Source organism: Phasianus colchicus, chromosome 20, assembly GCF_987193195.1.
Source record: "Phasianus colchicus chromosome 20, bPhaCol1.hap1.1, whole genome shotgun sequence".
In the NCBI taxonomy this organism is placed as follows: domain Eukaryota; kingdom Metazoa; phylum Chordata; class Aves; order Galliformes; family Phasianidae; genus Phasianus; species Phasianus colchicus.
In genome coordinates, this window is record NC_143455.1 from 6,352,232 (window position 1) to 6,375,814 (window position 23,583).

Sequence of the window (23,583 nt, forward strand, 5' to 3'; positions counted from 1 at the left end):
ATGGAGGAACTGGTAGCTGGTGTGGAGAGAATCAGGTTTGATGTGGAGGCTGACATGGAGCAGCAGCAAGAAGCCCAGCTCCTGCCCTTCCCAGGTAAAGGTAAGTTGAGGGTCCTGTGGCATCCTTGGAGAGCAGCAGAGTTGCAGAAGGTGCTGGGATTCTCCTTGCTTTGCTGCAGCTGCTGTGGTATTTCTGCTGAGCTGGCCTCAGGCACTGCTTCCCTTGAGGATGCACGCAGTGCAGTTCTGTGGGAAGAGTTGGGGGCTCATCCCCTTTGAGAATGGTGGTCTTGGCACAGGGACCTGTGGGTTAAGCTCCTTCTCCCCTGATCTCCCTGCAGAGCTGGGGGTGCTGTCTGCAAGTTCTTCACCTGAGGGCTCTGCACCATGACTGAGTGCTGTAAAGGGTTCAGGGTGAGTGGAACCAGTGCCACTTTGCAGTCCCTTGGGGATGTCAGGGAGCTGGATAGGGCCTCTCTCTGCTCTGCCAAGGCACCATGACCATAGTGGGCTTCTCCACATCTGTATGTCCCGCAAGATGCAGGTTTGGAGCACAGAAGGTTGACTATTCAGAGCCTATCATTTCTCCCCGGTGACACATTCCTTTGGACCAGAGCTGCGTGCAAAGCAGGGAGGGTCTGAATGCCTCAAAGTGAACATATGGGGTACTCAGGCACTGCCTGTATGAGCTGGGTGCGTTCTGGGGGTGATCCTACACAATGGAATGAGGTGGGTGGTGGTCTGTAAGCACTGCTTTTATGGAGCAGTGGCTGTGACTTCCTACATAAGCCCAACATGACTGTGATCACCGAGTTCTGCTCCCGCTCCAAGCTTGGTAAGAGCAGAATGAGGACCCTGCAGCCTGTCCCACCCAAGCCCCCTGTGTCCTCCGGGTCTGGCCTCAAGCAATCGCCTGATGCCACCTCCTGTCTGCAGGAAGAAATGCCACCAGTGCCTGCCCGAGGCTGCATGCCCCTGGGCACCTGTTTCTCCCATATTTCTGCTGTTTGGCTTGGGTGAGTGTTGTCCCAGCCTTCACCCCCTCCTCCCCCGGGTCCTACAGGTGAGTGCAGCAGTGAGGACTGACTCTTCCCATATGTTGATGCCACAGCTGGCACCATGGGCTGTCCCTGGTATGACCGAGGCTTCTGCAGGCATAGTGAGTGCCCAGATAGTGGGACAGTGCTCCCCACCTGCTGGTAATGGGGGGGTCTGCTCCCTTCTGCTGGCCCCAAATCCTGCAAGGTGATGGAGCCAGAGAAGAGTGAGCTTTGGGGGCTGTTACTTGGTGCCTGGCAGAGATCCAGGCTCAGCGCTGTGTCCCTGCTAACGGGGAGCTCTTGAGTGTGTGGCAGGTCCCCTGTGCAGGTACAAGCACACAGAGGGTGATGTGTGCCAACTACCTTGTTGGTTTCTGCCCTGATGGACCTAAATGCAAATTTATGTAGTAAGTATGGGGTGGGATGGAGGGGAGCTTGGCATGCAGCCAGATAGGGCTGGCTGGGGGATGTGAATTCTGGGACAGCATTGGAAGGCTGTGAGTGCCATGAGGGGGTACTTCTTGCTGTGTCCTGGGGGGTAACTGCTTGTCCTTGTGTCCCTACGCAGCCTCAAGGCTGGGTTGATGATGCACAGCACAGATCCAGCAAAGGTGATGCAGGGAAGGTCCCCACACTGATCTGTCTCAAACTGAAGTGTTCTTTCTCTGTGCCCCTGCCCCAGTGCTCTTGTAGGAGCTGGGGGCTGCTGAAGCTGACTGCCCCATGCCCCCCCCCCCTGCCGGGAGCAGAGTGTCCTCAGAAGATAGGCATGACTAGGACCTGCTGCCAGGGGGGAGAGTGGATGCAAAGATGTGTCACCTGCAGAGCCCCTACTGTTCGTCACCAGCACCACCCAGCCCAGGGCACTGCAGCCCAGGAACCCCAGCAATAGTTCCATCATCCTACAGTGCCTACCAGAATCAGGCATCTGCTTCAAGGTGGGAGATGTTGGGGTTGGGAGGTTTGGGAAAAATTATTTTACCTTGGAGGAGTGAGAGAGAGGGACGAGCTGTGGGAAGGCTCTCTGAAAGTGGGTTTTGTAAATCTAGCCTTGCTGACTGACAGCAGTCCCTAGAAGATGAGGTACGAACTGTCTGGGAAGGACTGTAAGTGATAATGTGGAGACTTCTTTGATTGTAAACACTTGGCACACAGTAGAATAGCTGTGGAAAGCAGTCTTGAAGGTAGGGGGTTGTTGTAGTAATAAGCCTTAGGCTGTTTCTTATAGGCACAAGCTGTGTCAGATGAGGTATAGCTCCATTAGTCCACTCACTTGGAAATGATGGGACAAGATCACGTGGTAAAGCAGCACAGGGCTGATCTATCACAAAATTGATGCCTGCTTCTCTCTGTTCCTTCCCCAGTGCAGACAGAAAGGTCACTATGTTGGCAAGTGTGGGAAGAATCAAATGGAAATCCTGCTGAGGAAATGAGTGCTCTCACAGGGAAAGCAGAAGGAAGACAGAGGGAGATGTACAACTTGATGGAGCCAGACAGGCCACTAGGACAGCTGCTGGACTAGAAAAGCCTGTTGGCTATGCTCAGCACTTGCTCTTACAGCTATGTGCCTGAGCAGCAAAAGAGAAATTGCATCTTCCTTAATAGGACTCTTCACTATTTCCACCACAGTCACTGCCTCTGTCCCCTCCTGCACAGCTGGAATGTGGCTATGCTTGGACTGGTGCAGCAAGGAGATGGCACTAGGAGATTACCAGCCCATGAGTCTGAAGGAGGGTAGGAATGGCTTGTGCCTGGGTCAGAGGAAAGTGGGGGTGTGCTGGTCACTTCAGAAGTAGGCAAGAAATCACCATGTTTAAGAATGCATAGAACCAAACGGGAAAGAAAAACTCACAAGGATTTTATTGCTGGTGAGAAGGGAGTTCTTTGTGAAACACCTCTGACACAGTTCTCCTGCACCCCACTTAGAATAAAGAGTTCACTTTTTTTTTTTGCCTCCTTTTGTGCCTGTAACACGACCAAACCTTTTCCAGACATGTTTGAGAATGGCAGGCTACAACTAGCACTCTCATAACTGTCCTCATTTGTCTGATGTCGGTTTGCCCTTTGGGCACAACAGCTAATCCAATGGATTTTCTTCCTCCAGAAATAGGGCACTGTGTTCTCAGTGCTGCTGCATTAAAACCTCCACAAAGATCCTTCCTGTAGCTGTCTCAGAGCCCAGGTAGACCCATAGACAGTGTTTAAGGGAAGTAGGAGCACCTTTGTAGAAGGGCTCTGCAGGGATCACACTCCTTTCACAAGTTAACTACAAACATAATCTTGCTTATTGTGGCAAGAAGAAAGTAGAAGGTGCCCAGTGCTAGGTACAGCTCTGATAACTTAAGGCAATGGTTATTCTGGTTATTTATTAACCCCTCTCTGCAATGATCTACCACATACTTTGCCAAATACCATAGGAAATCCACTGCGTTCAGACCTCTGAGGAGCTGCCTTATCACCTTCTTGTCTTTCAGTACTAAACACTGACCCACAGAGCAGTGACTGCAGGCTGTCAGCAGTACCCCTCTATCTGCAGGAGGGTAGCTGAAAAGCATCCTCCCTCCCACCCAGTATCAACAATTTAAGAGCCTGTCTCTGACAGGAAATGGGCCTCTGCTGTTTCACTGAGGTGTCAAACCGTGATGGTCCCAGGAGCTTGTGCTGACTCTGTCAAACATTTACCAGTCTTTCCTGGGTGGTGTTGCAGCTTCTTCAGTGGTACTTACGCCAGCGATTACACTCTAGCAAAAAAGGGTAGGGGGAATTAAAAAAAAAAAAAAAGTTAGCACAGTCTTGTGCTCAGGGACTATATGACAAGAGTACTTTGCCCAGCAGTGATGAGCAGGAGTCTGAATACAGCCTTCATTGTTTATCTACTATAAAGCTGCACATGGGAGCAAGTCCTGGCGGAGAAACTACAGACACCAGTTAATCCTTTGTGTCATTTATGAGTAAATCCAGGGAAGGAGCTGGAATATCTCAAGCCATGCACAGAGCAAAGGGAGAAGAACAGTGCTCCTGACTGTTCCTGGCTCTAGCTAGAGAGAAGCTGCAAATTGATAACTGTTACCACCACTTTTACTAAATTCCTCTGCTTTAGTAAACCAAATCAGAATGCTGTTCCTTGAGCTCTGATACTATTTTTACTGATGAAGTATTTAAATTACTTCTGAGCCTAAAAAACCATGACTATTAAATAATCATAGCAGCTTTTGCAAAAGGGGAATTACCTGAAATAAGACAGATACCAAGAAGGAAATCTTACTGATATGCTGATAGTTCCAGCTGTAGCTGAGGACACAGTATCCAGCGAGGAGCATGGAGATTCCAGCTGCACCACCCCTCTTCACATTGATGTATTTGTTGTAATAACTGCTCCAAACTGTTGGAATAGAAACACAAGGGTCAAACTGCATACTAGTCAGATGGAGTTGATTGATTGGTTTCCATGTGCCTTTCTAAGCTAGAAGGTTGGGTCTCTTAATTTACTTTTTTTACAGAGACCTAGACTGGTCCCTTGGATCAGGCTGCAGCAGCACATTATCAGGTAAAGTGGGATGTTTCTGCCACAAGAGCTAGAAACTTAGCCTCACCTTTCTGCACGCCTTCAAGCAGCCCCCGGGGAGAAAAATCACAGGTGGTGAGCCACATGGGCAGCTCCCCCAGCCTTACATCCATCAGGTGCCTTTCTGAGAGAGGACCTGCAAAATGAGAAGTCAAAATGGTCAGAGGGAGGAAACTGAGGCCAATACATGCTGTGACTGTGCCTCCTGCAATGAGTGGTGAGCATGGAGCTGGTAACTTGTGTATCTGCGAGTGCCTTGACCTTGAGACTGCTTAGGAAGAGTGAATTGTCCCCCCACAAAGTGAGCTGGCTCAACTGGCCCCAGTGTGCAAGAGTCAAACCTAAAAACACAAACCCTTGGTTTTCCAGGGTGAGAAAGTTGGATAGGTAACATCCATCCATAGAGTTAGACCTGTTCAGATCTGATCCAGATAACTTGTTGAAAAAGCCCAGCAGCCCAGCATTTCCTACCCCTCCTCTTCCATTCACATTTTACAGTTCAGCCTGGCAGTATAGCAGATCTCAGCAGCAGACCTTTGTTTCTAACATTACCTTGATGTCCTTCTGAGAAATTGCCCTTTGGTGTCTTCAGTGTGATCCCCCCATCATCCTGAAAAGACTTCCCAGGAAACATGCTCAGACTGTGGTAATTAGAATGTAAGTCTGGAAGCCACTCCAAACCCACGGCACCTGACTGTGTGCTTCTGCCAGAGGCCTGGGGGAGACAGATGGGTTGGCTTTTGGAGGTGTGGAGCAAGGACTGGTCCAAAGCCAGCCTGCTGTCCCTCCCTGCATTCAGGATGGGCTCGGAAACGACAGCCATCTGCTTCTTGTTCACACTGAGCATTTGTATGCTGGTTAGGTAATTTTTGGATGTCCCTTCCTCGTGACCTCTCCAATCCTCTCTCGCTGACAGATGGAGGTTCTGGGTGTGCAAAACAGAAAGAGGGGCTTTGTATTCCACAGCAGCTTCCACATACACCTGCTTCTCTTCTGTCAGGGTTTTGTCTGTTCCCTCCTGCTGAGCGAGGTCACGGGGGCTCCTTCTGCTGTCAGCTTCAGGGTGACCGTGCAGCCCACGTGTTTTAACCGCATTTAAACCGGTGTCTTTTCCTCCCTTTGAGCCGGGAGCTCTGTGGCCAGGCACCTCCACGTGCGCTGCGTTTGGGGCATTTCTTCCCTCGGGCCCGGCCGATCGCAGCACTTTAGGGCCACCCCCGCTCTGCCCCCCAGGGTCGCTCCTTTCCCTCACCACCTTCACGCGGTGATTTTCGATCACTATTTTCACCCCGTCCCGAAGTTTCTCCGGGACTCCCGCCACCTCCTCGGGCAGCAGGTCGAGGGACTGCGCCACATCGCGGGCCTCGGCCTCCACCAGCGCCTGGGCCTCCACCCGAGGCTGGGCCGCGGCCTGCTGCTTCCTCCTCTTCCTCAGGGCCGCCTCTTCCCGCCGCCCGGCTCCCTCCGCTTCCAGGCCGGGCGCGGCCTTGCAGTGCGGAAGGTGCGCGCGGAGCCGCTTGAAGGGCCGCCGGCAGTGCGGGCAGCGCTCCGTGCCCGGCGGGGCCTCGGCCATGGTGGGGCCGCTTTTCCGTCAGGCAGCGCGACGGACAGCCCTCAGCGAGGGGGCCTCGGGATGTGCGAAGTGCGCGTGCGCGCAGCGATCGGGGCGGGGCTAAAGCGAGCGTCACGCATGCGCATAAAGATAAAGGCGGGGTTAAGGCGGGCGGTGCGCATGTGCGGGAGGTGGAGACGCCGGAAGCGGCGGTGGGAGTCGAGCGGCGCCGGATCTCATCAGCGGCGTCGGAGCGCACCGCGGCCGTCGGGCTGTGCCCGCCATGAGCTGCCGGCAGCCGCTGCCCAGCGAGCGGGGAGCCAGGCAGAGGTGGGAGCGCGGCGCGAGGGAGAGGAAGGGGAAAGGGAGCGCGGCCCGAGGCGGAGGCGGGCCTGAGAGGGTCTCGGCCTGCTGGCAACGCGGGTTTGTGGGGGGGGGTGGGGGAGAGGATGGCGGGGGATGGCTGTGGGAACGGAGGGGAGCGTTGGGGTCGGTGAGGATGGCCTGGCTGGGCTGTGTGCCGGGACGGCAATTCTGTGTGTGTTGTGTGTGTGGGGGGTGAGGCCGCAGCAGGAAGCTGGGGGGTGGAATGGCAGAGTGGGGGTGGTGAGCGAGGCGTTGTGTGGGGACGCAGCGTGTTTGTAGCGAGGTGGGGAATGGTTCTGCTCAGCAGGGCGGTGTGACAGCGTGGGATGCTGAGGTGGGCGTCAGGCAGCCGTGCTGTGGCCATCCCGAGGGAGGGAGAGGCAGGAGGCAGCTTCTGGTCTGCAGGCGTGGGCTGAGGCTGCTGCTGCTGCAGCTTTTCAGCCAGAAAGAATCAGTTATAAATATCTTGCCTGAATCTGTTTTGACTCATTTGAGAGTGTTTATGTGTGTTAATCCTCAGTTATCAAAGTGGTTTTCTCCCAGCGTTTGTATAATGCTCAGCATACTGAGGGTCTGGTAGACAGACTGTGTTTCTATGGTGGGGAAAAATCACCTGACATTAACAGCCAGGTTTTGCTGACACTCAGAGATAGCAGTTCACAGGGATTCTAAGCTGCTGTTATTGCTAAGCTGCTATGGAGCAGCACTGATGTCATAAGAGGATGGCAGATAGATCCGAACAGGGGAAGGATTTGTCTTCTAGGATGTGCTTTCCACCTTAACAGCAAGCAAACCTTTCTTTTAGAAATGCAAAAAATAAACGTGGTTCAGGAACATGATTTGATTTCAGATGCTGAGTTGGGAGACTGAAGAAAGTCGTCACAGGCTCCAATTGTAGACTCATGTAAACAAGATGAAAGTAACTGGGTGTTTATTGAAAGTGTGATCACTGTTTTCTCCAGCTGCTCTGTTCAGCCTGTCAGATCTTTTCCAAAGTCCCAGGCTTATTTATAGATGTGCCTGAACACTGAGAGCAGTTACAAGGCTGAGAGTTGTCAAATTTGTTTAGAGAGATGCTTAGCATGGTCAGTGTGAGTCCTTGACTGTTGAACTGATACGAAACATTGACCTGACTAATTGGTGAGGAGGAGGGTTTTCTCCATAGAGAACAGCTAAAAAGAGAAAATGATGCCCACAACACATCAGAGGTTTAGATGTCTGTCATTAATTTAATGAGTTTTCCTGTTTGTGTTTTTTTTCCTGAAGAATCACCTTTGAAGGCCCAAACCAGCAGTACAGCAGTAGGCTGATAATCCTTTTTCTCTTCTTTCTCCTTGAACTTTCTTCAGGAAGAGGAGGCGCAATGGCAATGAAGATGACAGTCATATTCCACAGACCAAACGTAGTACCAGGAATACTGTCCTTCAGGACTCTTGGGACACTGAGGTGAGAGCCTTGTTGGGCAGATTTAATTTCCTTTAATGCTGAGTTGAATAGTTGGATTATTCGATGAAATTGTATTCATAGGAAGTTGTTAATGAAGGCCTGGTTTTCCTTTATGTATGACACGAACTCCCTTATGTATCAGAGTCTCAAATCTGTAAAATGCAGTTTGGATATCAGCATGTTTTCCAGTGAAAAGTGTTATGTTTGACCAGAAAGCTTTTGTCTGCTGTGGTCTCATCCCTCAGGTGTTCTAGCATGGTGTCATTTGCTAGCATCTGAGATTTAAAAAAAATATATATAAATAAAAGGATGCTGATTTTCACGCTGCCACCAGATTTCCTGAATTGTTGCCTGTATTAATCATCTGCAGGTTCACTGTGTGCATTTCTAATTAGCAATGTAGTTTTATTGCAAAGCATTAATGGAGAAGAGCGTGCACTGCAGAGAGTGCCTGTTAGTTTGTGTCCCTGGAAGTTATGAAATGGATTTCTTCTAAGATTTTCAATTCTTTTTTTTTTCCGATGGAGCCCTCTCTCTCTCTGAAGACTGACCTTAATTAGTAATCACAAGATATTGTTATATTGAACTACTAAGTATGCTTTGTATGAAATGTGATGTGCTCTGTACCTGAGCAGCTTATCTTTTATCATGTAGCAATGCCTTCAAATGCATACTTAAATTTAAAATGATATCAACCTCTCTATCCCACCATCACTTCTGTGAGGGAGGCTTTCTTTTAGCCAGCACAGTTTTACCAGTGGCTGCTGTGATACTGGGATTGCACAGCTGAGATGTCTGTCACGAGGGAGGTTGCTCTGATGGGAGATGTTGCTGTTATCTATATTGTTTTTGCCAAAAGTAGGATTTGCTGGGTGGAGTTGGTTTTGCTTCTTGGGTATAACGGGTAGATGCATTAATAGCTGCCTGCCACCTGACACAGAATCACTTGTCCAACAGGTGAAACACCTCTTCGTGTGTAGAGTAGTTAATGGCTAAACAAGCTTTGTGGCGGGAGGAGGAAGAATTTAGTGTGGAACAAGGGATTGAAATGGGAGTAATGAAATTGAGAATATCAGGAAAAACCTTCATGGTGAGTGGCAGAAGCACCTTTGCTTGTCCTATGAGCACTTGATGTTTGGCTGGGCGAAGCCACTAAAACACAGCAATGGGAACAGCCTTGTAGTGGATACATGGGAGCAGATGCCCTTACCTCTGTCCTTAACTGCTGTTTTGTTTGGGGTGCCTGTGAGTGAACAGCATGGGTATGAGCTGCCTGCCCTGTTGCTGGCAAAGTCAGAGCAGAGTTCAATTGCTGAAGCTAACATTAAGATTTCTGCTTCATGCATGCACTTGCGTTGCAGAAGTATGCTTTAACACATTAAACCCTGATGTGCAGGCAAGGAGATCTTTCTGGTGATGCTGGAATGGAGAATGTGTGTGCTGGGCACAGTTTTACAGAAATCAATGTTCTCTTTCTCAAGGGAACAAAATTCACAATGTTTTTCACTGGTGAACAGAGCTCTTTTTTTTTTTCCCTGCTTGTTTTCCTGTAATGTTGACTCACTGAACTGAGCATGCTCAGAGATTAAAGCTGTGCGATTAAATCAGTATTCAATGTTTCTTTGAGGACTTCCTGTACTAAGTGGAGACATTTTGGTGCTTGCAGTGTGCAAGTGCTTCCGATTGGTGTCACTTTGAAACTGTTGCCACTTTGTAATGCTTGTACTTAGTTTTCTGATATTTCATTTGCAAGGGGAGCTTTGGCTGATTCAAAGCCCCCAGCAGCTGTAGGAAAGGAATAGGAAGGACAGTGTGTTTCCATCTGAGGGCGCACACACCTGCTTTTTGTGTTATGTTGGCTAGAGCTCTGATTCCTTTTGCCTCCCTTCATTTGAAAGTTGGCTTTCCTTCTCACGGAGTGATTGACTTGAACTTAACCTCGGTACAAAAACCAGGTGGCCATAGTCCTCAAATAGAACCTCAAATAGAAAGGCTCATGGCAGGCCTTTGTGTTTTGCCTTGTTCTCTATAGCTGATAGCCAATTGTTAGATGAAGGGAGGTTTTTTTAGTGGCTGTACACGCGTGGGTAATTTGATGGCATCGCTCAGTCCTTGCTTTCAGCCACGCCACTCCTATGAGCTGTGTGTAATGGGAAAGGGGATTGCTGTTTTCATCTGGGGGTAGGCAGCATTTTTAACTTGAGATGACTTAAGCAGGTGGGAAACTGAGATGTTCTTCAGCACCCATCAGCATTGCCTCTTGGCAAATTGTTGTAATGATGTGCAGTTCCTTCTGTTCTCAGAACCAACCACTCCTGCACTCCCGGGTGACAACTGTGGGAAACTTCTGCTTTGCAGTTCAGTCCATAAACATACATGCAGTCATGTAGCAAAGCAGAGCATTTGCCACTGCATTTTGTTTCCTGTTCATCCTGTCCTCTATCTTCTCCATTTACCAGCAGGTTTCTTGTCTACACGGATACCTGCTGATTACTTTAGCAAAGCTCTGCTGTTTCGACTAGCCTGTATGTCAGGTTAGGCAGAGCTGCAGTGGATCTGCTGAGGAGCTGTTATGTGGGGAATCAGGGGAATGTAGCACTGTGCTCTGCAGCCTGGGAATCACTGGGGAAAGCCCTTTGCTCTGATTTTTTCCCTTGGAAGGAAGGGAGCCTGCAGCATTCCAGCAACTCTTTTCCTTCCTGAACCTAATTTTTTAGGATTCCTTTCTGTTAGCCTGACTGATGATGGGATTTCTCAGTTATTACTGTTGGAGTTTGCTGACACAAGGCAGCAGTTGCTTCTCTCAAATAGAAGCTGTTCTGTAGCACTGCAGCTATGCCACTCTACAGATATTACCATGGTGAGGAAGGGCTGGTCTAAATTTTAATAAAAAACAGATTAATTCTTTGTTAAATTCAGCTTAGATCATGCTGCTCTTGAGTTTTTGCTGTTAGTGATTGAGACACAACATCATAGATCAGCAGATTGATGCAGATAAATAGTTTCCAAGCAAATGTCCAGATGATACTTGTGTTATGCTAAGGGGGGGCTGATGAGTTGGGTAAGCCATGGAGATGCCCTTCTGATGCTTCAGGTGCTCGTAAACTCTCACAGGGCTTTCTTCTGCCCATTTGCTTAAACCTTTGTTTCATTGTGTAGATGCCTGTCATTGCTGCCATGATGACTTTAAGGATTCTTTTTTTGTCTAATTGTAGTCCAAATGCGTAACAGAATGTGCACCACAGCCTGGGGAAATGGTAGGTCCATGACATGATTTGGGCTATAAAGGGGCTTTGTGCTAGTGAATTTTTGCATTAGAGAAATGGAAATAAAGAGTCTGACAAATCAGAGCTGCCAACAGCCTTAGATGTAGGAAGCACGTCCCAGGACACAGTCTATGCTTTAAAAATAAAACTAGTAATGTGTAAAAAAAATCATTACTAACAGCTCTAAAATGTTTTTGTTCTGATGAGATGCAAAACTTGGGCAGTAAGTGATGCTAGGTTCTCATTTTGACTTTTGCCTTGATTTTCAGAAGGTGGCTGTAACGAAAAACAGTAAGGAACACAGACTAAAAGGAAACAAAGTGTCCTGTGCGGTGGGTTTCTCTCCAAGGCTGCTGTGACTTGTTCAGCATAACAGCACTGCATTTCAGTATTTGTGCTTCTATGCAAAATGAGATGGCCCAGCAGGTGCCATTTTGCTGCTCCTCTCTGTCCTTTTGGTGTTCTCTCCCTCTCGAGTGTCAGTAGCAGTAGAAAGAGGAGTGGGTTGCTCATGTAGTTACATCTGCTGCTTCCTTAAGAATGACTTCATGTATTTTTTGTTGTTTTCTCCTTGCTAGCTGAACCTAACACGCCAGCACGGGTGCAGCCTCACTACCATTGTCTTGCTTGATGTACTCGAACAGAACTGAAGCACAGAAGTGTTTTTAGTGCTTAGCAAAACAAGGAAACTTACATGGTTGAACTGTGATGATCACTTGTGGAATCAGTGCCATGGGGCTTCCAGCTGGCATCGTGATCCATCCCCAATTTGCACATGCCTTCCCAAGCCTCTCACAGATGCAGTTTGCACTGTTCTTAGATTTACCCTTAAGTGAGGCTTTCTGGGTATGGTGCCAACTGTTAAATTGCAGTTGATTTCCTTAAATTTGTCCTCCTGTGCTGTCGCTGCCAAGCTCTGACTTCTGTGGTTTTAACTTAATGCTTACCAAAATGTTTTTTTTTTTAGCTGCTGTCATTTACGGTGGCTGCTTGTTTGAGTTTTCTTCTTGCAGGATGGCAAAGTAATGTCACTTGCTGATTCTTAAGCACCTAAATCTTTGCACTGTTGTCCTGAACAGCATATCACAGAATGGCCTGGGTTGAAAAAGGCCATAATTATCATCTAGTTTCAACCCCCCTGCTATGTGCAGGGTCGCCAACCACCAGACCAGGCTGCCCAGAGCCACATCTAGTCTGGCTTTCAAGTATTTCAGCTTTAGCTAATGGAGGCCCTTCATTAGCAGCCTCTAAAATGGTACAAACCAAACAGTTTTATGTCTTTGAAACGCTGACAATGATGGCTAATGCTCTTGCAGTTATTACCATGAGGTGTGTTTATCCCAAACGCTGGCAAACGAGCCTTGTCCTCTGTGTGAGCTTGATTTTAAGTTCTCTCCTCTGTGCGTGGAAGTACTAGATGGCTGTCATTCTTTCACTGCTGTGTCAAGTAAATTGTTATGGAAAACTGACAGCTAACATTGCAGTCCCAATACTCCACTGGGAGAAGAGCTGTATGCATGTTGAGGTGTTCAAAGACCTACAATGGGTATCGTGTTGCCTTTAACAGTCTGTTGCTTTGGATGCTTCAGATCACATTTTAGAAAAAAAAAACACCTGACTTCTAGAGAAATGCTTTGCATGGTGCTTACCTAAAACGTCTGCTGAACCAGAAGAGATTCATGTGAGGATGGTACAGCTTTTTCCCCATGCCCTGCCTGCCTTTACTGACACGTGCGGCTTCGTAGGGACGTTCTTTATTTTCCAGTTCTCGGATGAATTCAGCAAACTTCACTAGTGCTAAAATGTGGGTCATGGGGGCAGAGCTGATGGGCTTAAAGCACAAGGTTTGAACTGGAGGTCAGTGAAACTCTGGGTGAAAGCTTGCTCGTCCCTTCAGCTCTGTGATGCTTTTCATGTGTTGGCAATAACTGCAGCTATGAATGCCAAGAAAGCACTTGGTTGATTTCTTTTGTCCATCAGGCTGAATACAAGCCTAAAAATCTGGAAGGGAGGGACTTACTGTAAAGACTGCTTGCTTAACTGAGGCGTTTTGTTGTGGACAGGAGAGAAAAATGTGTCGTTTTGCTGTTAACATTCTCTTTGTCTCAGTCCTCCAGCAGCGATAGCGGCAGCAGCAGCAGCTGTAGTAGCAGTAGCATCAACAGCCCTGACAGAGCGAGCGGCCCAGAACCCAGCCTGAACCCCATAGTTACGGGATCCAGCCCTGTCTCCTCTCAGTCCTTCCATGAGCAGTCTGCACTAAGTCAAGGTCCTTACTTCCACATCAACCAGATCCTGAAGGAGGCACACTTCCACAGCTTACAGAGCCGGGGACGCCCTCCTACATGATGAACCAGCAGTTCCTTGCCTTCTGTGAAGGGACAGCACTGTGTAGATTGGATATTTCAACTTAGTTTGTTAAAATGAAATTGCACAAAACGCCTGTTGCCTTTTCAGTCTATATTTGAAATGAAATAACAGGTTAACAGGAAATTGTTTACTTGTGGTTTGCTGCACTATTGCAATGCAAAAGGGGCTTTGAAGCAATTTTTATAGGATTCTTTTTGGGGTGGTTTTAAAGTACGTGTCAAGAGGAGACTGAGGAATCCACATCTGTGATATAGGATTGCATAACATCCAATTCCAATTGACTGCCTAATCTGTTAGCAATTTGTTGCTCTGTGTAAAATTCTTTCCAGCGTTCATCTTCAGTTTTATAAGTCTTTTTTTTTTTTAATTTCAATAAACCAGTAAAAAATGTATTTGGGAAAATAATTTTTTGAGCATTTAGAGGTAATAAGACAGTAAAAGTAAATGCTGCCACAGGAGTGCTGTAGGACTGCTATAGCTGTAAGCTCTCCACCAGGTTTGGGGTGTGATGAGCCCTGTCTGCTTTATCTTTACAGTTGCAGTATTGAAAATAAATTGTGAAACTAGAACCAGGAAAGCTTAGGCAGCTGTAGCCAAAATACCAGATGCCTGCTGGTTTCATTTAGTGAACAGACACATGGTATCTGCTGAGGAAAGCATAGAGTAGCCTGGAGAAGAGCTTTTGAAGGAAAGAGGAATCTTACATTGCTCTAATACCAACTTCTAGCTGTGAAATGTTTTGTTTTCTGTTACATTGTGTAGTTTTATTTCTTTAACTTGACTTTAAGGTTAACAACTCTGAAGGAATAGGAAGTAAAAGAGTAGCTAGACCTCTGGTTCAGCAGCCAGAGTGCGAGGACTGTCCTGACCTGCTCCTGGTTGAAGTGGCATGCTACCATCTGGCTGAGGATGGAAAGCACTTCACTTCTGACAATACCTGTGGAGGTGTCACCAGTCCCTGCTGCAGGGAGAGTGTTTGCAGTGAAGACAAATGCGGAGACAAACTCTTTTATTGAATCACTTGGTCATACCAGAAAGCCATCCCAGCTTGAAGAGAGAAGATGCAGCTGTGTCTTCTTCCTCAGTTACAAGTTGCCTGAACAAGGAGCCAGGGCGCAAGGCCTCGTCTTCTGCTCTTGTGAATGCAGGAGGTGGAACCTGTTTTTAAATACAAGAGAGTCAGGAATGATAACAGCATACCTTTGACCAAACCCTCATCTACAGTATAGCTGCAAGGGGGTACAGACTACAGCAGAAGAGCTGTTTCCAGACAACCCAACTGGCTTTGCAGTGACAAGCAGTGAAAGGTTGTTCTGAGAGATGGATGCACAGCTTCTTCGTGTTAGCAACTATAGACAAGTCATTCAGTGCTCAAACACAGTAATTCTGCAGTAAGGAAAAGGACAATCAGAACAATGGGGCAACAACAGTATAAGCACAGCTGTTGCTTTTTTAGAGAGCTGCTCTGGAGTAATTGCGGACTTTAACCTCTCTAGAACTGTTCTATGATAAAAGGAACAAGTGATTCTGCAGAGTGGAGTGAATGCAGAATGTCCATGTACTCCATAGCCATTGCTGCCCCCTTAGCAGGGGAGTGGTGGAAGCAAGACAAACATCACTGCACACTTCTACACGCTACTACAGCTGAGGTGAAAGAGGTAAAGAATACATTTACTGTTAAGCTTTGGGCTTCTTAAATAACCCTGATACTGTATCTGTTTTTTAGTACTTCTAAATCATAGAGAACAAGAATTGCAGAGTAAATGCCAGCATCTCAAGTAACACTTGGCTTTGGTAAAGCCAGATCTTCTTCCATCTCAACTGAAGAAACATCAATTTGATTATTAGACTATCAATGGCTAAAGAAAACAGATCACTAATTTCTGCTTCCTGTAGCAGTAAGGTATCCCTTGGCTCTTTCAATCCTCAGCACAGGGAGCTCCACCTAAGCAAATGTTTTAAACTGGAGGAAGCGTGGCAGCATAATGTTTGTCTGCTTAGTAAAACAGCAACGATGAGGTAGAGCCTTTGCAAGAGAAGCAAGCCACTCGGTTCACACAGGCTGAAATACCCAGGCCAACTTCATCAGGAGTTAAAGGTCAGCATCGCACTGGAAGGGAGTTGAAATAATTAGATAATATCCTTTGACATTTCTTGCAGCCATACTTAAATGAAACCCTTTTATGCATTGATCTTAAAACATGTCATCTGTGCAAATCTTCACTGCATTTTCATGATGGATATTGCTAATTTTTTACCATACAGCAAGCGGGCCCCAAAAATATCCAGGGGCCATCAGGTTTCTTTTGAGGGTCAAGGGGAAATCCAACCCATCTCATGCTGTGTTGCCGTAATGGTTCTCTCATTTTACAGAAAATAAAAATCAGGTAAAATATTAACTGTTTGGCTACTTTCTTCTTTCCCTGGAAGCTCTAGTGGTGGTGGGAGAATGAGCACTGGCAAGAAGTTAATATGGCTCTGTTTTACCAACCTGAACTCCTTCTGTGTTCCTGGTAGCAGACTTAGTCTTCCGTGAACTCGACATACTGAGTGGCAGAAGTCCAAACCTTAAAAGATGGAAGAAAAATGCAGTTGGTCATAGGAAACAGCAATGCTAGACCTATTTCCTGAAGGGATGCAGGAATGAATAGAAGAGCTGGGTAACTTACCTGATCTGGCTGGATGCTAAGGGCAAGATATTATGGAGCTCCTGGGAGCCGAGAGCACCACTTCTGCTTGTGTACTGGTTCTCTGTCCCAGTCAGCAAGCCAAAGAGAACCTACAAGGTATGAAAGAGCTGTTTGCAAGGAGGGCATCTGCAGAGCTGATCAGACAACGTGCTGCTGCTGAGCCTACTGGCATAGCATTGCACGGTACTTGTGGTTGGTTTAAAGTCTGACTATAAACTGTCTCCCTTCTCTCCTTATAACTCTTAATTGGTGCTGCTTGCTGTTACTATAGTTGAGTTCTAGGGCTGTTTCAGCACTACTTAACCCAATTAACATTGCACAGGCTTCAGCAAATCCTGTTAGATAAAGTTCTGCCAACTTTATGCATGATTATGTGCCATTCAGCCAGCTCAGCAAGCTCCTCTTCTTGTCACCTGGTATTAAATACCCTTCCCATTCCTGACTAAGTGCCAGTAGTCTCTCTGGCCATTAAGCAGTTTATAAAACAGTGCAGCTACCCTTCAAATCATTTTTTTCAGCACTGCTTCCTGATAGAAGCATTACTTTCCACGTACTTACAGAGGTTCGCTGAACCAGGCGATTAAGGTTGCTGTTTAGGTGTGGTGTAAAAACATCCAAGTCAAATGGATCGATGTGTCCCTCCAGGAAGTCAGTCACCTTCTCAATCCTACAAGCAGAGCAGAGGAAGCCTGTCAGTATTTACATCCTAGTGAACAAAGATGGCTGCTGATGTCTGTGGAATGGTTTCACTGAGTGCTTTGGAACTGCCAGGGACTTGACCTGCAGAAGTGACTGAACAAGATGTGAACAAGAAAAAAAATGATTTCAGCTCTTACAGGTGCTGCTGTAATACTTGCTGTTATTTCTCCCCAGTGTAGCTGAAGGTTTAAACTCAGGTGAGAGTTTATACCTGTTCTTTTTAGGAGCATCCTCTGAAGGTGTGCCTGCCACCACATGGATGCACTGTGGTATACAAAGCAGAGAGGACAAGCCTGCTGTCTGAACTGTCAGCTGCAGAATCCCACTCCTACATGTTGAGGATAAGCTGTGATTCATTGTAAGAAGCCAGTTCCTGTGACTGTGCACAGAGGTTGTACTGCCCTGCATGGCCCAGGCACCACTCCTGTGGGGGTTCTGGCAGACAGCAAGGCTGCAAGTTTAAACAGCTTTGGGGCTCCACAACATGTTGTAAGTCTCTAGCACTCAGAATTACGCTGCACCTGGAGTCATGCTTGATCCTGCTGGTTTTTGCCTCCTCGCTCTTTGCTGTCAAGATGACATTCAGGTACCGCAGATCGTAGAGTAGCTGCAGAGCTCTGTTCTGTGTCATGGGGAAGGTGCCTGCTTTCTGCAAATAGGAAAAGGGCTCTTCACTGACACTGAAAATGTCAGTCCCCCAAAAAACAGCCAGCACAACCAAACCCCTCTGAGCATGCAGGCTGGTGTCAGATCCCTTTTTGCCTCATTTCTGGGGAGGCAGAGTGAACTCAGTCCTTTAGCTCTCCCAGGTGGATATTTCCTTTTACAAGGGACCAGAGCACAGATACTGCCCAGTGATCCCCACATCCCATACAAGCTGGAGCCAGGCCTGATCCTACTCACGTACCTTGTCCTGCTTCTCCTCCATGAGCTTTTCATAGGCAGCAAGCACTTCTGCCATGCAGGCCTTCAGCAGCTCCTGCAGGGTGACCTTTGGCAGAGTGTGACCGCCAACTCGGTTCACCTCTTGGCACAGGCTGAAGAGGAGGCACTGGACGTACCAGGATGGCTGTTTAACAAAACAGTGTTATTTTCATGCGGTCTGTAAGCTATGTTAGCTTTGTCAGCAGCATAACATCCTTCTTCTGAGCTCCCTGCACCCTCAGCAACAAAGTTGCTGCCACAAAGATCTACCCGCCCCCATAGAAGGGCTTGAATCTGAATTTCACAGGTTTTTAATCTGCTTTTGGTTACAGCAGTCCTGAAAGCTCAACAGGTGCAGTCCTGTTCTTCAGAGCAATCAGTTTCTGTGAAGTCTCTCTCCTGTGAGCTTCTATGTATAAACCAGGCATACATCCTTATTTGGCTCAACTTTAAAGGACTGGGGCCAATCTTATTCATTTGAATACATAACAGCAACTACCTATTTTCCTTCCTTTGACCTCGTCCTTAAGAGGTGAGTGTCTCAAAGAGCAAATAACAGCGCCAGAGTGCGTCTGCCCGGTGCTTAAAGGGCTGGGCAAACTGCATGGTAGATTAGCAACCTTTGACAAAGCAGTGGTTTTGGAAAACATCAAACATTTTCTCCTCCCATCAGATCATTTCTCTGCATTTATCAAGAGGATCTTTCTCATACCTGCATAGGCAGACGGATTTTTGATGTTACGCTGTTTCCAGACTCAGCCTCCTCCTGAATTTCAATCTCATCCCAATTGGTGGCTGTGGCCAAAACAGAACCAGCTGTGTCTAGCAGCAATGTTTGAGTAAAGCACTGAACTAGAGCCTGGAGTGCAAAACACAAAAGCATTGAGTCACAAGACTCTGGTGAGAGCACCCTTCTCCTACAGAGAGGCTATTCTCCCTCACCCCCCGAGCCTCCCAAGAGATGCATCCCACCAGGTGCCATCTCTGTCAGTGAGGGAGCAGCAGCAGCAGCACCAATCACAGGGAGCTGAGCCAGTGAATCATAGAATGGCTCGGGTTGAAAAGGACAGCAATGACTATCAAGTTTCAACCCCCCTGCTGCATGCCAGCCACTAGACCAGGCTGCCCAGAGCCACATCCAGCCTGGCCTTGAATGCCTCCAGTGATGGATGGGGCATCCACAACCTCCTTGGGCAACCTGTTCCAATGCGTCACCACCCTCTGTGTGAATAACTTCCTCCTAAAACCCCACAGAAAGCAGCTGTGATGAGAGAAGCAGCTCCTTACTTTAGTGACAGCAGAGCTCCAGATCTGGTAAGCAGCCAGGCTCTGCTGCAGGAGTTCTGCCTTCACCTCCTGCCACTTGGCTTGCACAGGATTCACTTCTTGGACTTTTCCCTTCCCCAGTTTCTTGGTGGAGCGGGTTTCCTTCAGTGCCGTCTCTGCACTGCCTGACTGGCCCAGGATACACTGCTTGAGGTGAGGACAAAGCTCACTCAGGGACTGGCAGAGCCTGGCCATGAAGAGGACAGCATGGAGTCTGGTATCACTGGGAGCATCCGCCCGTGCACCCTGGAGCTCTTCACGCACACAGCCCAGCACGTGGTGGATGCAGGCAATGCAGTGGTCACGGAGCAGCCCTTCCACCATGCTGGTGTCAGCATAGCGGTCGAAGGCTGAGAGAGGCTGCACAGTGGGAGCGAGCTCCTTGGTGGCTGAAGACTCTGCAGGAAGGTAAGACAGGAGGTCATCCAACCTGGCTTTCAGCTTTGAGTCCAGAGCTGAGCAGAAGCTCTGCACGCATGGTGTGAGCGCCTGGGCCTTCATGGACAGGCCGCTCTTGGTAAACTGGCTGCGGTTTGCCACGTTGACCCAAGCAGCATCTGAAGGCAGATCGCTGGAGCTCTCTGACCACAGGAACTGGGCCACATTGTGTTCAAATTGGACGTGCTTGCTCAAGGCAGAGGTGTTGGATTTGGCCTCAAGTTCCTGCAGGGCTAAGATGAGAAGCTGTTTGGAGCTGCTTGAGATGGATTCAAACCCTTCTTTAGTCAGTATCTAGAAAGGCAGGAAAAAAGCAGCTTTTACAAGTGCTTCCTGTAAAACAGCACTTAAGATATGCACTTAGTGCTGCTAACAGGCACCAGTGGCATGCTGGAGACAAGAAAATGGGGAACAGAGCAAAGCTGCAGCAGAGTGCTCACCTCCAGCCTGTCCAGGAAGAGCTGCCGCAGCAGGTCCTCCCAAAAGGAAGCAGGCTTGTCCAAAAGGCGACGGCACAACGTGTCCCAGTTCTGGCTTACAGACTCACTTGTGAGCAGCTCCCACACTGCATCACGAATCCCTGCAAGGCCTTTCAGGGTCTTCACGTAGACCAGCAGGTTGCTGACCCCAGCCCTGATATCCTCACTGCACCTGAAGGCAGAGTTTTACTTTAGACTTGCTCAGAAACAACCCCAAAGAACCCAGGAGAAAACACATGCTAGTCAAGATGAGGGGGGTTCTTTATGTGTCAGTAAGAAACTCTGCCTGCAAAGGCACCTGCAGGGCTCAGGGTACCTCTGGGTCTGAGTGAGACAGCTGCACCCTAAATCCCAGCAAGGAAGCCATGTGCCCTGCACTGAAAACCCAGGGCTACTGTGGACATCGAAGCCAGGTGTACCCTAGGAACACCCCCACTATACTAACTGCCTGCAGTATGAGCCTGGCAAGCAGGGGAAAACATCTCATGGCCAATAAGCACACCACAGGGGGCTACAGCCGATGCCAGGGACCAGCTGCCCAGCCCAGCAGCAGCTCTATGGGTTAATGACACGAAACTGACACCAATACATGAGTAATGAGGCTGCTAAGAGGCTGGAAGAACTGTCCCCACCCACATGGTGGGAACTGGGAGCTGGGGAGGGAGCTGAATGCTCCATAAAGGGGCTCTGTCTGCACTCACAATCTGGAGAAGGGCAGTGAAGAGGAAGGAGGTGCTGGGCCAAGAGCCAAAAGAGAAAGGTAAGGGATTTTGTTTTGATTTGCTTTCTTTGTTTTGTTTGCTGGTGATTTTGGCAGTATAAAGCAGCTCTAGATAAATATTATGAAGCCCTGGGCTAACCAATGTGGTTTCCTGTAACACAGTCCTACAGTCTTATCAGGACTGTACCCTGCTGTTTTGGCTGCTTAACTGCAGAGGTGAAGGAATACTGAGCAGGGAGTCACAGAGCTTTGTTTCATAGGGACGTGTGACTTTGTTTTGTCCTTAGCAAGGAGGCCTTGTAAGGTCTGAGAGAGTTCTGTGAAGGAGGAAAGTGTCACACTCACATGGTAATCCACTTCTGCAGTGTGTCTCTGAGATAGTCCTGGCTGATAGGGTGTGCCAGAGTCCGCAGAGTTGGCTGGAATTCCACTACAGACTCTGGAAGGTACCTGAACCAGCTGCTCAGCTTCACCTCATCCTCCAGAACTCCACCTTTCCCTAGAAACACATGGGATGGGGGAATCAGCTCAGCACAGGGGCAGTCTCCTGCCTGTAAACAGAGCTGCTGCTGGCTGGGTGCTCACCTGCTGGCTGCTGGCCTGTAGTGCTCTCCAGGGTGGAGAAGAGTAAGCCACAGGGTAGGGCTGAATCTGGTGGCACCCCTTCAGGCATCACATAGAAGAGTGCATGAGCTTGGTACAGGGTAGTGGTTAGCAGCTCCATCAGTGAACACACCTGAGCTTTTATACCTGCACCTGCAAAAAAAGAAAAAGCCTTTCAGTGAAGGCAGCCCCTCTAACAGAAGGACAACAATGCTCTGTGGGTCTGGAGAAACCCTCCAGGAATAGGCTGGAGAGCATGTGTCTCAGCCACGTGCATCACCTGCTTCCTGGTTGAGGATAAGCTTGGCTTTAGTCCCTGATCTTTGTTAATTCAGCACTGCGGCAAAAAGCTGCCAGTGATATCTACTGTACCACTGCAATATAGCAACAGGGCTGAAACCCCACCACTTTGAGCTCTGCAGGATTAAGCCACCCACTTTTCTGCTTGGGTACTACAGGGCAAAATGGAGAAGAAACAAAGCTGGTTACCCTAACTTTAAAGAGGAGGCAGCCCTGTTGTACTGACCGTGGTGTGGCTGGTTGAGAAGCTGTTGAATTGCCAGTTTCCTGGCCAGAAGGAAGTCTGCGAGGGCCTGGCGTGGGGAGCTATCCTCCAGAAGCATGATGGCACACAAGGCTTCTGCCACTGCCTGGTCTGACACGGTCTGGCACTTCAGCAGAGACTTGCTCTCCTGCAGGATGGTGGATCTGGCAAAGAAAGGAACCAGACAGTAACCAGGTGCTGGAGGGAGGAGGTCTGGTGTTTGACAGAAACGGAGGTTGGGTTTAGGAGATTCTGAGCAGAAACTCTACTCAGTACTCCATTCCTCACAGCAGAAGCCTGCTGTTACTTATAAAGGCTTCAATTGACCTTAAAGATCATCTAGTTCCAATCCCTGCTGTGGGCTGGCTGCCACCCACCAGATCAGGTGGTCCAGGGTCCCATCCAGCCTGGCCTTTGGCACCTCCAGGGATGGGATACCCACAGCTCTGGGCAGCAGTGCCAGGGCCTCGCCACCCTGTGGGTAAAGGATTTCTTCAGAACATCTAACCTAGATCTCCTTTTATTTAGTTTAAAGCCATTCTCCTTTATCCTATCACTTACTGCCCGCATAAAACTCCCTTGCTCTCCCTTTTGTGAACAAGCTATCTGCGTATAAGCTCCCCTCAAGCACCGGGATGCTGAAACGAGGTCTCTCTAGAGCCTTCTCAGTCTGAACACCCGCAGTTCCCCCAGCCTTTCCTCACAGCAACGGCCTGGACACGATCCCAAACGCGGGACCTCACGGGGCGGAGCAGAGGGGGACAATCCCTCCCGTCAACCCAGCTCAGGCCGCTGCTGGCCTTCGGGCCCCAAGCACCCGCTGCCGGTTCACAGCGCGTCCTCCTCCCTCCTCCGGCGCCCACCTGAAGTGGCTGGCGGCGGCCACCTGGCGCAGCAGGATGGGGAAGCGGGCGAGGACGGGGCTGTAGCGGGCGCGGGGCGCGTCGAGCTGCAGCAGGCCGTGCAGGTGGCGGCACAGCAGGTAGAGGCGGGCGGCGGGCAGGTAGCGCCCGGCCTCCATGGCGCTCCACGCCCGCTCGGGGATGTCCAGCAGCAGCTTCAGCTGCGCAGCCGCCCGGTACAGCTTCTCCTGCACCTGCGGCGGGGCCTGCGGGCGAGAAAGCGGCGTGAAGGAAGGGCTCGGAGGGCATCTCACCATCTCATCTCACCGTCTCATCTCAGCCCCCCGCCCGCTCGTTGCTCACCGGCGGAGCGGGGCCGGGCCGCGTCACCCCGCCGCGCTGCAGCCCCCGCACGGAGCCCAGCAGCCGCTCGGCGCTCAGCCGCATCTCGGCGATGGTGTCGGCCGCCTCGATCAGGTCGCGGTAACGCTCGCCCACCATCTGCCGCAGCTCCTCCCGCTTCTGTTCGATGCCGGCCCGCAACCGCCGCTCCGCCTCGCGTAGCTCCGCCGCTGTGTGAGCCTCGAACAGAGCCTCGGCCTCCGCGCCCCGCGCCGCCATGGCCGCCATCGCTGCGGGGCGGCAGTGACGTGGCAGCCGCCATCTTGGAGACGGGCCGGGCTACTTCCGGCGGTGGGCCGCCATCTTGCAA

General features: G+C 49.3%; 4 protein-coding genes across 10 annotated transcripts; 2 read left to right on the forward strand and 2 right to left on the reverse strand.

Annotated features, from left to right (window-relative positions):
• Positions 1 to 2,577, forward strand: CPSF4L (cleavage and polyadenylation specific factor 4 like). Its single transcript, XM_090122204.1, has 4 exons — positions 1 to 100; positions 1,369 to 1,434; positions 1,949 to 1,978; positions 2,405 to 2,577. Exons 1-4 carry the CDS (start codon positions 1 to 3, stop codon positions 2,560 to 2,562), a joined length of 354 nt encoding a protein of 117 aa, XP_089978330.1. The 3' UTR covers positions 2,563 to 2,577.
• Positions 2,489 to 6,253, reverse strand: MTNAP1 (mitochondrial nucleoid associated protein 1). 2 transcript variants are annotated; one of them, XM_031598860.2, is made up of 4 exons: positions 5,158 to 6,253; positions 4,634 to 4,741; positions 4,271 to 4,422; positions 2,489 to 3,781 (listed from the first exon to the last, which is right to left on the reverse strand). In XM_031598860.2, exons 1-4 carry the CDS (start codon positions 6,176 to 6,178, stop codon positions 3,719 to 3,721), a joined length of 1,344 nt encoding a protein of 447 aa, XP_031454720.2. In that variant the 5' UTR covers positions 6,179 to 6,253; the 3' UTR covers positions 2,489 to 3,718. The 2 variants fall into 2 exon arrangements, with proteins under 2 accessions (XP_031454720.2, XP_031454722.2); XM_031598862.2 differs by having other exon boundaries at positions 2,490 to 3,781; positions 4,306 to 4,422; positions 5,158 to 6,251.
• A 48-nt stretch (positions 6,254 to 6,301) lies between these two features.
• On the forward strand, positions 6,302 to 14,500 carry VCF1 (VCP nuclear cofactor family member 1). Of its 6 annotated transcripts, none has more exons than XM_031598870.2 (5): positions 6,302 to 6,487; positions 7,873 to 7,969; positions 11,185 to 11,226; positions 11,505 to 11,567; positions 13,345 to 14,500. In XM_031598870.2, the coding sequence occupies exons 1-5, from the start codon at positions 6,441 to 6,443 to the stop codon at positions 13,582 to 13,584; spliced, it is 489 nt and encodes a 162-aa protein (XP_031454730.2). In that variant the 5' UTR covers positions 6,302 to 6,440; the 3' UTR covers positions 13,585 to 14,500. The 6 variants fall into 6 exon arrangements, with proteins under 6 accessions (XP_031454730.2, XP_089978237.1, XP_031454728.2 ...); XM_090122110.1 differs by lacking the exon at positions 6,302 to 6,487 and adding an exon at positions 8,927 to 9,059 and having other exon boundaries at positions 7,871 to 7,969; XM_090122111.1 differs by lacking the exon at positions 11,505 to 11,567.
• Positions 14,501 to 14,597: 97 nt separating this feature from the next.
• Positions 14,598 to 23,550, reverse strand: COG1 (component of oligomeric golgi complex 1). The gene is given in 15 exon segments (XM_031598859.2): positions 14,598 to 14,763; positions 16,097 to 16,172; positions 16,275 to 16,384; positions 16,854 to 16,962; positions 17,516 to 17,643; positions 17,902 to 18,063; positions 18,631 to 18,777; positions 19,206 to 19,976; positions 20,123 to 20,333; positions 21,228 to 21,381; positions 21,468 to 21,638; positions 22,012 to 22,193; positions 22,893 to 23,137; positions 23,235 to 23,493; positions 23,495 to 23,550. Coding segments are annotated over 15 exon segments (2,907 nt in total). The 5' UTR covers positions 23,536 to 23,550; the 3' UTR covers positions 14,598 to 14,622.
• Between the last annotated feature and the right edge of the window lie 33 nt (positions 23,551 to 23,583).

What these genes read in the sequence shown, in the direction of transcription:
- CPSF4L (XM_090122204.1), top strand. Translation starts at nt 1, where the DNA reads ATGGAGGAACTGGTAGCTGGTGTGGAGAGAATCAGGTTTGATGTGGAG. An exon ending in CTGCCCTGATGGACCTAAAT is followed by an intron (nt 1,435 to 1,948) that starts GCAAATTTATGT and finishes ATCATCCTACAG; the next exon opens with TGCCTACCAGAATCAGGCAT. An exon ending in AATCAGGCATCTGCTTCAAG is followed by an intron (nt 1,979 to 2,404) that starts GTGGGAGATGTT and finishes TTCCTTCCCCAG; the next exon opens with TGCAGACAGAAAGGTCACTA.
- MTNAP1 (XM_031598860.2), bottom strand. Translation starts at nt 6,178, where the DNA reads ATGGCCGAGGCCCCGCCGGGCACGGAGCGCTGCCCGCACTGCCGGCGG. An exon ending in TTTCTCAGAAGGACATCAAG is followed by an intron (nt 4,742 to 5,157) that starts GTAATGTTAGAA and finishes CTCATTTTGCAG; the next exon opens with GTCCTCTCTCAGAAAGGCAC. An exon ending in TGGTATCTGTCTTATTTCAG is followed by an intron (nt 3,782 to 4,270) that starts GTAATTCCCCTT and finishes CTTTTTTGCTAG; the next exon opens with AGTGTAATCGCTGGCGTAAG.
- VCF1 (XM_031598870.2), top strand. Translation starts at nt 6,441, where the DNA reads ATGAGCTGCCGGCAGCCGCTGCCCAGCGAGCGGGGAGCCAGGCAGAG. An exon ending in CACCACAGCCTGGGGAAATG is followed by an intron (nt 11,227 to 11,504) that starts GTAGGTCCATGA and finishes CTTGATTTTCAG; the next exon opens with AAGGTGGCTGTAACGAAAAA. An exon ending in GAAACAAAGTGTCCTGTGCG is followed by an intron (nt 11,568 to 13,344) that starts GTGGGTTTCTCT and finishes TCTTTGTCTCAG; the next exon opens with TCCTCCAGCAGCGATAGCGG.